Source organism: Orycteropus afer, unplaced genomic scaffold, assembly GCF_000298275.1.
Source record: "Orycteropus afer afer isolate SDZICR_OR568_19922 unplaced genomic scaffold, OryAfe1.0 scaffold00050, whole genome shotgun sequence".
Lineage (NCBI taxonomy): Eukaryota > Metazoa > Chordata > Mammalia > Tubulidentata > Orycteropodidae > Orycteropus > Orycteropus afer.
Genome location: NW_006921637.1, coordinates 6,173,020 through 6,183,471, shown reverse-complemented (window position 1 = coordinate 6,183,471; position 10,452 = coordinate 6,173,020). Strand labels below are relative to the sequence as shown.

The window sequence follows — 10,452 nt, the reverse complement described above, 5'->3', positions numbered from 1 at the left end:
AAATTTAAACCAGGCACCGGGAAAAGAAAAAATGCTGAAAATTAGAACCTGGGAAGGGGAAGATTAAGAATAATAATAATAAGGACAAAAGCATTAATAATATTAGTTGTTTTAAAACAGACAAATACAAGCAAACTAATCACCAGAAAAAAGAAAGTGAAAAAGAAAAAAAAAAAAAAGAGAAAAAAACAAAATCAGTGGAGGACACTGGGCAGGCCCCTCAGGCTCCCTCTGAGCATACAGACTGTGATGGAATTCCTGTGGGCCCAGAAGGTAGGTGGGAGTGGGGGATGGCCGCACCTCCGTTCACCAAGCGGGTGTGCAGTAGACCCAGTAATATGTGAGAGCGCTGTCTCTTTAAATATCCAAAATAGTCAAGCTGCTTTTTAAACCTTCAAAATGGCGGCACCCTCTGGACCAGCAAAAGCCCGCAGCTCTACCCACCCTTCTCTTCACCTTCTCCGTTTGTTCCCCAGTGACCGTGCACAATCCTCTGTGCAGTCTCTGGCTAGCAGCGTGATTTTTAGGTTAATTTTTAGGTCCTACCACCACTCGGGAATCTCCAAGCTGTGCCATCAGAATTGCTCAGGATCACTGCCAGACCGCAGCTCCATCTGTCTCCTTTTTTAGTATTTTTACGCAAATTCTTCTGCTAGTTGGGGTTTAGTCCACTTCTTTATCCTTCCCTTCAAAGCTCAGGTGTCCAGAATTATCTTCTTTGTCTGTATTAATTGGTTTCCATTTTCTTTGTTGAAGAGGGTCTGTGCAGTCTTTCTGCCTAGTCCACCATCTTGCCGCTGCCCCCGAAAAACTTGTTCTTAAATTGACTCACTTTCCTTGTGAGTCATTGATGGTAATTTTTAATCTTTTAGGTATTCTGGCTATGATGATTTACTGTTTTTTTTTTTTTTTTCCAATTTTATTGTGATTTGGGTGAAACTTTACAGAGCAAATTCATCTTCCATACACTTTGTCTCATGACATTGACCACAGTTTACCACAATGCAACAGCTGTCCTCCCTCTTCCTCCCCATAGCCACTGCTTCCCTGTGTCCTTCCCTCCCTTGCACTCCTGCCCTGTAAGCTGTCTTCTTGTGCATACACAGCCCTTCTGTTCTCCCATGATTGATCTCTCCAAGGATTGTATCTGCCTAATGTAAATGTTCAGCTCATATGCCTGTCTTTTGTTTGGCTGGAAGCCACAGGAGTGGGTTCAATTCCAGACCTGAAGGACAACTAGGAGCCATAGTCTCAGGGATTCCAGCAGGCTCTAGCAGACCAGCAAACTGGGTCCCTTTTCTTTTCTTTAATGATTTTGAGGTTTGTTCCACATTGTTCTCCCATTCTATCCAGGATCTCCTACCTAGAGTGGTTGACAGTGGTAGACAGGCACCATCTAGTTCTTCTGGTGCCATGGTTGTATAGGCTGAGGAATGTATGGTATACCAGTCCCTTGGACTAATTGTTTTCATGCATCCTTTGTTTTTTTCATTTTTCTTTGCTCTGGATGAGGAGAGACCCATTGTTGCATCTAGATGGCTGCTTGCAAGCTTTTAAGATCCCAGTCACTACTCACCAAAGTATGACGTGGAACAATGTTTTTGTGTAGTATGTTATGCCAATTGTGTTTGATGTCCCCTGTGACCCTAGTCCCGAGTCCACAGGTCCAAGTACTTGCTGCCTCCGGTCCAAGTACTTGCTCCCTCTCGGTGGCTGGCTGTGGCCAAGAAGTGACTACAACCTTGCCCCTTGTCAGCTCCACTGTATACCTAGGAATTCTTACAGAACATACAAATATGCTTGTAGAAACATTGTCTGCCAACCGTGTACAAGGTCTCGGGTATACTACCCCCTTCCTAGACATACCTAATAGGTCAGCCTGTCCAGCTATCTGTCCATCTGTAGATCAATGTTTGCCATCACTGACAGCTCAGTATTGAATGTGCAAAAGGTTTCATCTTTGTTGTCTGTACCTCCCATGTACCTCTCTATGTCTTCCTATGATGACTTATTGCTATAAAACTCAAATGTAGTTATTCCTTCTAGAATTCATTCATGGATGGCTGCAAAACAAGGATTAATGCTTTGAAAATGAGACAGCATAATATATGACAATAGACTGTAAACTGTGCTTTGTGAAAATTTAGTATTTTTCTTGGTATTTGTAGAAAGAAAAAGTACGGTCATGGTGGAGATATTTATTCTGTGACTGCTTTATTTCATCCCTTCTATATCATGTTTGGGAGTGCTGATAGCATAGTGCCTAAGGCACTTGACTGCTAACCGGAAGGCTGGTGGGTTCAGCCATTCTTCAGAAGGAAGTTTGGGTAATCTACTTCCATAGTGATACTGCCTCAGAAACCCAAGGAAGGGTCACTATGAGTTGGGTCTGACTTGACGGCACATAACAACAATAATATCATGTTTACTTAAATCCATGCCATGCTTTTAGAACATGTAAAAAGAAGGCGAAGAGGTTTTAAGGTCTCCAAAATTTGCTATGTATGTAGAGGAGTGGCTTTATAAATTCAACTCTTTCGATAATGCACAAAGCTGCAAAGGTCACCTGCCCACTGTGTATGCACACGTTAGAGTAGGTGTGTTTATATTTATGTAAGAGAGACTAGTTAACATACCTCATAAGAATTCTTTAAATAATGCTATTTTAGGGCAAAAATGATTATTCCCAAGGCTCTATTAGCCTTGTCAATGATCAATGAAATATAAGTATTACCAATAAAAACACAGGTATAGCCTGTGGACTGCATGATAGTCTGTCATGAGTGAATTTGTGTGAAGAAGAATGAACGTCAGCCATAGTTTCATGTCAGTTTGGTTTAGTGTTCCTAAATGTAAAACTGGGGCAGAATCTTGATTTCTTGCTTTATAGAGACAAATATATATATAAAATGATAAATGAGTTTTTTTGTTTTTTTTTTAAGTGTAAGTACTTACACTCTTCAGAAGATCAGAAGCACTCTGAACCTGCATCTTAGGTATTGCTAAAGTCTAGCATTATATCTTTGAAACTCATCCTTGGCTTTTCAAATGCTCCATGCTTGTTATCTCATGGGCATTTAGTATCTCTTCTCCCATTGGCTGTATGATAATTCATCATTCAAATACTGTGGCCTTGTTCTTATGTTCTAGTTTGGGGCATGAAAGAGCACACCTACCTTCTGCTATAGACTGGAAGGCTCGACCTGTTGTAAGCTTCATGGGGAATTTGCTTACACAGACTTGTAACATGACATGACTAACCAGATTGATCTAAAATAAATTTTTTATCTTATGGGTCAAAATATTTCTTTTGCCACCTCCCTTCCTTCCCTTGTCTACTCAATTAAGCCCTGCTGAACTGTTAATATTGCTTCATTCTTTCCTTTACTTAAATTGCTCTGCCCTCATTAAATCTTATGTAATTTCTTGTTTGGTCTACTGGAGAAGCTGCCTCTCTGGTACTTGTTTCCATTTGTTTTGTGTTCCAAACCAACATCCACCCACTTACACATTTCTCAGTAATTAATTTTAAGCATGGGTTTGATCATGTGGAAAAACCTTGCATTATTTTTATACTCAGCAAAAACTTGAGGATCTACCATGTACAACTACTAAGAGATGTGATGAACAAAATACGTATAATCTCTGCCCTCATAATGTTAACAGAAAATATTCATTCAACAAAGATTTATTCTGTCCCTTTTCTGTGCAAGACACAGAGCTAGTTTGGAATGTAGTATATACCAATGATGTCGACAGTAATAAGCCCTGCCTGTATAGAACATACAAAATATTGAGAGAGGGAGTAGACTTTAAGCCAATAATTAAGTAAATAATTACTTACTTGCTATAATTATTAACTGTTAAGAAGGAATAGTCATATGACGATAATTATCAGAGATGTAATCTGGTATAAGGGGATTATAGAAGGCTTTCTTCTCAACGAAGTGACATTTAAGTTGAGACTTGAAGTAGGAATTTACCGAAAAAGGGAAAGAAAACAAGCTGAGAGTATAAACATAGAAAGCTTGGTTTCTTACAGGAATTGAAAAAAGGCCAGCATGGTTTAGACCAAGGGTCAGCAAACTACATCCTACACACCAGATCCAACCTACCACCTATTTTTCTCCAGCCCATGAGCTAAGAATGATTTTCACACTTTTAAATAATTGAAAGATCATCTAAAGAAGAATAGTGTATTATGACACATGAGCACTTTATGATACGTAAATGTTTGTACATTAAGTTTTATTGGAACACTAATTCATGCATTGTTTGGCTGTTTTCATGCTGCATTGGCAGAGATGAGGATTTGCAACAGAGACTGTGTGGTTTTCAAAGCCTAACTGTTTACTGTCTGGCTCTTTACAGAAAATATTTACTGACCCTTGGTTCAGACAATGGTCAGTGAGAGGAGAATAGGACACGATGGGGCTTGAGTGGTGGAAAAACCCAGGCTCCAATTTGCAGGGACTTACAGAAATGTATATTATGATTTTCCTCTGTAACTTAAGAATACTGAGAGAAGTTTTGAAGTATTCTAAGCAAGATAATTATATGTTCAAACATGCAGTTTTGAAAATGCACCTGGCTGTTGGGAGGTTGACCAAAGGGACCAAAATATTTGTAGGAAGACTAGATACAAGGAATTGAATATTATGCATGAAGTGATAGTGGCAGTGGAGATAGAACACAAAGAGTAACATTAGTTGAGCATTCATTATATCCTGAGCCTTATGATAGTACTTTCTATACTTCTTCATACGTAGTTTTTATAACAGTACTGTGAAGGAAGAATAATTACTCCCCCCATTTTTTATAAAGACTCTGAAACTTGCCCTTGAATGGAGAGTAGCTAAGGCAAATGGAGCAAACGACCAGATAAAAGAGCTGAGCAGGAGATTTCAAAGAGCAGCTCAAGAAGACAAAGTCAGTTATTATAATGAAATGTGCAAAGACCTGGAGTTAGAAAACCAAAAGGGAAAAGAACAAGCTTGGCATTTCTCAAGGTGAAGGAATTGAGGAAAAATTTAAGTTTCAAATTGCAGTATTGAAAAATTCCATGGGCAATATGTTGAATGATGCAGGAAACATTCAAAGAAGATGGATGGAATACACAGAGTCACTATACCAAAAAGAATTGGTTCATCCATTTCGAGAGGTGGCATGTGATCAAGAACCAATGATACTGGAGGAAGAAGTTGAAGCTGCGCTGAAGGAGTTGGCAAAAAACAAGGCTCCAGAAATAGATGGAATCCTCATTGAGATGTTTCAACAAATGGATACTGTGCTGGCAGCACTCACTCAGCTATGCCAAGACATTTGCAAGACAGCTACCTGGCCAAGTGACTGGAAGAGATCCATATTTGTACCCATTCCAAAGAAAGGTGATCCCACAGAATGTGGAAATTACCGAAGTATCATTGATATCACATGCAAGTAAAATCTTACTGAAGATAACTCAAAAACGGTCACAGCAGTATATTGACAGAGACCTTCCAGAAGTGCAAGCTGGATTCATAAGGGGATGTGAAGCAAGGGATATCATTGCTGATGTCAGATGGATCTTGGCTGAAAGCTAAGAATACCAGAAAGATACCTATTTGTGTTTTATTGATCATGCAAAGGCATTCAGTTGGGTGGATCATAACAAATTGCGGATACCATTGAGAGGAATGAAAAATCCAGAGCACTTAATTGTTCTCATGAGGAACCTATACACAGACCAGGAGGCTGTCATTCGAACACAAGGGGATATCACATGGTTTAAAATCAGGAAGGGAGTGTGTCAGGGTTGTATCCTTTACCATACTTATTCAGTTTGTATGCTGAGCAAATAACTTGAGAAGCTGGACTATATGAAGAAGAATGTGGCATCAGGATGGGAGGAAGGCTCATTAACAATCTGAGATACACAGACGACACAACTTTGCTTGCTCAAAGTGACTATGACTTGAAGCACTTACCAATGAAGGTTAAATACTACAGTTTGCAGTATGGTTTACACCTCAATAAAAAGAAAACAAAATCCTCGCAACTGTAGCAATAAGCAGCATCAGGATAAATGGAGAAAAGATTGAAGTTGTCAAAGACTTCATATTACTTGGTTCTACAATCAACACCAGTGGAAGCAGCAGTCAGGATATCAAGACATATTGCATTGAGCAAATCTGTTGCAATGGACCACTTTCAAGTGCTGAAGAGCAAAGATATCTCCTTGAAGAGTAAGATGTGCCTAACCCACGCCATGGTATTTTCACTCATGTCATATGCATGTGAGAGCTGGACAATAAATAAGGCAGACCGAAGAAGAATTGATGCTTTTGAGTTGTGGTGTTGGCGAAGAATGCTGAAAGTATTGTGTACTGCTAAAAGAACTAACAAATCTGTCCTGGAAGAAGTGAAGATGGAATGCTCCTTGGAAGCGAGAATGACAAGACTTCATCTCACCTAGTTTGGCCATGTTGTCAGAAGGGACCATTCCCTGGAGAATGATGTCATACTTGGTAAAGTGGAGGGGCAACGAAAGAGGGGAAGGCCCTCAACAAGATGGATTGACATGCTGCAGCAATGGGTTTAGGTGTAGTAGAGATCGTAAAGCTGGCACATGACCTGGAAGTGTTTCGTTCTGTCGTACATTAGGTCACTATGAATCAGAGATGACTCAGTGGCACATAACAACAACAACAGCAACAATTTTTATAAATGAAGATGCTGAGATTTAAAGAGTTTAAGATCCTTTTCCAAAATTGACATGGCTAGTAAGTAGTAGAACAAATTCAAACCCAAGTTTGCTAACTCTAAACCTGGAATATGAATATCTCTACTATAACTATGAGAAGAATATATAACAGAAGTTGCATGACATTTTGTGTTTGATTTGATATAGAGGGTCAGGGAAAACATGGTATCAAAGGAGCTTTTCAGATTACTGGTATGAATATTTGAATAGATGCCTTTCCCTACCAAATTGGAACTCTTTTTTTCAAATTCCAACTCTTCCTCATCTCAAATACCAGGTGGCTTTTTAAATTTTTTATTTTCAAAAACATAAATTATAGCTCTTGTAAAAATATAAAATGAACATGTGTTGAAAGATTTTATTCAATGCATTAATTAATGAGGGAGCTAGTTAAAACCTGTACAAATTTTAATTTAAGGAGCTATGTACTCATGGGCAGGGGGCTCTGGTAGGACAGTAACTAAGGCATTTGACTGAAAACTGGGAGGTTGGCAGTTCAAACCCACCTGCTGCTCTGTGGAAGGAAGATGGAGGAGTCTAGTTCCTTAAGATTTACTGCCTTGGAAACCTGGTAGGGGTCGTTACGAGTTGGAATCGACTCAGTGGCAGTGGGTTTGGGTTTATACTTATGAGCAGTTTAATAAAGGGATGTTATGATTAAATTTCTGGGTTAAATACAAACCTGGCTAATGCCCAATAAGACAATAAACCATAACTTTTAAGATTATCTTTTCCAACAGAAGGAAATTATTTGCATCTTCATCAGACAGGATCTGCAGGTTAACCTCTGCCCCTACTAAATTGTACAAATAGCTCAGTCATGAGTAGTTGGGCCTGTGGGTTTGGGACCAGCATTGCAACGGGACAATTGGCATAACATACTACACAAAAACGTTCTTCCACATCCTACTCTGGTGAGTAGCGACTGGGATCTTAAAAGCTTGCAAGCAGCCATCTAGATGCAATTATGGGTCTCTCCTTATCCAGAGCAAAGAATAATGAAGGAAACCAAAGATGCACAGAAACAATTAGTCCAAGCAACTGGTACACCATGTGATCCTCAGCCTATAGGACTATGAGACCAGAAGAACTGGATGGCGCCCGGCCATCACTGTCAACCACTTGGAGGGGGATCTAAGTAGGAGATCCTGGATAGAATGGGAGAACAATGTGAAAGAAAACTCAAAATCATTAAAAAAAAAAAAAAGGACCAGGTTTGCTGGTCTGATATAGCCTGATGGAACCACTGAGACTGGCCCCTAGCTGCCCTTCAGGTCTGGAATTAAACCCACTGCTGTGGCTTCCAGCCAAACAAAAGGCAGGCATATGAGCTGAACATTTACATTAGGTAGAGATCAATCATGGGCGAGTAGAAGGGCTTTGTATGCACAGGGAGACAGCTCTGGGGGCAGGAGGGCATAGGAAAGAAGGGAACAATGGAGAGGAAGTGGTAGGGGAGCTGTAGCATTGTGGAAAATTACAGTCAGTGTCATAAGACAGTGTATATGAGCTGCTGTAAGGAAAGTTAATTTGCCCTGTAAACTTTCACCTAAATCTAAATAAATAGATAAATAGATAGCTCAGTCAATAGAAAAGCAAGTAGAGGTTAATCTTAGCACTTCACTGAAAGAATACCTCATAATTTCTTTTCCCTTTTTCTAAGTTTCAAATAATTTTACTGACAGTTTGCAAAGTTTTCCCAGATGCTCTCCTTTACCCTCTGATAATTTTAGTCTTTCTTACATGTACATTCCTGTAGTTCTTGGCATAGTTCTGCTCTGACAACTGCCCTATACTATTATGATCGATAGATCAATAGATTGATAGATAGAAACTGATAGTCAACACTGTTCTATTGTTTTCTTTTACTACTTCTAGGAAATAGATTGCTAGACCTTTCTTCCAAGGCTGTCTTAGTCTGGAAGCACCACTGAAACCTGTCTACCATGGATGACTCTGCTGGTGCTATTAGAAATACTGATGCCATAGCTTCCAGCTTCATAGTAACACATAGTCATCACAGTACAAAAAAACTGGCAGACAAGTGGTGGGCTACTCTCTCTATATTGCCCAGCAGGACAATAAATAATAGGTAATAATAACTGTCATTTGTACTTTGACCAAAGAATGCTTGTCATCTATATTTTCTATTGTAGTCTCTACAACAATCCTGAGAGACACTGTTGTTTACATTTAATAGGTAAGAAGAGGCTCAGAGAGGTTCTTTATTTGTTTGAGGTATATAGTTTATTAGTGACAGAGCCAGGACTCATTTAAATCCAGGGCCTCCTATTTTTAATTCTGTGTTGTTGTTTCATAAACTATGTCAAACTGAATAATTTAACTTTTTTTCTCCGGAAGATTATACATTCTACAAGGTTTAGAGTAACATTTTCTTTTTCTGTGTCTCTCAATCTTTCTCACCATACCTAACAGATCATGAACTCCGAATTGTTATTTATTCACTTGAACCTTGAATTGAATATATGCTAGTAAGAAACTAGGGCTTTGAATTAGTTATTTCAGTTCGACCCCCTTCTGAGAATTAGCGTTTCTGCAAGGAGCTCTGGTATTATAGTGGCTAAAAGCACTTAACTGCTAACCAGAAGGCTGGTGGTTCAAACCCACCAGCCACTCCTCGGAAGGAAGGTTGGGCAATCCTACTTCCGTAGTGATACTGCCTCGGAAACCCAATGAGGGGTCGCTATGAGTCGGGGCCGACTCGACAGCACATAACAACAACAACAGCAGCCCTGGATATACTGAAACCAAATCTACATTTTAACAAGATCCTTAGGTGATTCTTATGTGTATATATAAGAGTCTTGTTAAAATTCAGATCCTGATTTGGTATATCTGGGGTGGAAATGCAAATTTTCAGCAAGAGCTTGAACTGCAATGAACCAGTTCAAAGCTCTGTTTTGAAATATACTTCATACTTATTTTTTTATTTTTTTCTAATTGTTTTTATTGCTGTGTGCTAAAGGCATGGGTATGATAATAACTTAAAACCATGAAATCTCAATTATTTTATTTTTATCATCCAACAGATTTTCAGCACAAAATTACCGTACAGGCTTCTCCCAATTTGGAAAAACGAAGAAGTTTGCACAGTAACAGTTCTAGTCCACCAAGCAGCCCGACAATAATCCCCCGACTCCGAGCCATCCAGTGTAAGTCTCTCTTCCTTCTTTGACAGGGCCCAGGGGCTTGCACATTGATTTCTGACATTTACTTGACTCATGTTCAAATCTAGCAGACACTTTTTATAGCAGATGTAAGTAAGCATATGAAATTTAATAGGTGTCACAACTATTTGGGAAATAACATTTAGTCTTAGGTCCTTAACCAAAAGGGAAAAAAGAAACAGAGAGAGCTGTCATCAGCTCGACACAGACTCATGATGTCCCTGTGTATGTCAGAGTAGAACTGTGCTCCACAGGGTTTTCAAGGCTGATTTTTCTAAAGTACATCCCCAGACCTTCTGAGCTATCTCTGAATGCCCACCAGCCTTTTGGTTAGTAGCCAAGTACATAATCATTTGCACCACCCAGGGTTCCTTCTCAGGTCCTTGATCAAAACTAAACTCACTGCCATCACCTTGATTCTGACTCATAGCGACCCCCATTTGGTTTCAAAGGCTGTAAATCTTTACTGAAGCAGACCACTTCATCTTTCTTCTGTGAGATTCAAATCACCAGCCTTTTGGA

General features: G+C 39.4%; 1 protein-coding gene across 1 annotated transcript in view; it reads left to right on the top strand.

Moving 5' to 3' along the window:
- The window catches only part of MAP3K21 (mitogen-activated protein kinase kinase kinase 21), a 142,313-nt gene that overhangs the window by 93,180 nt on the left and 38,681 nt on the right, over nt 1–10,452 (top strand). Inside the window, exon 6 of the mRNA XM_007938480.2 lies at nt 9,793–9,915. Coding sequence (XP_007936671.2) covers nt 9,793–9,915 — 123 coding nt within the window. The remainder of the gene's footprint in view (nt 1–9,792; nt 9,916–10,452) is intronic.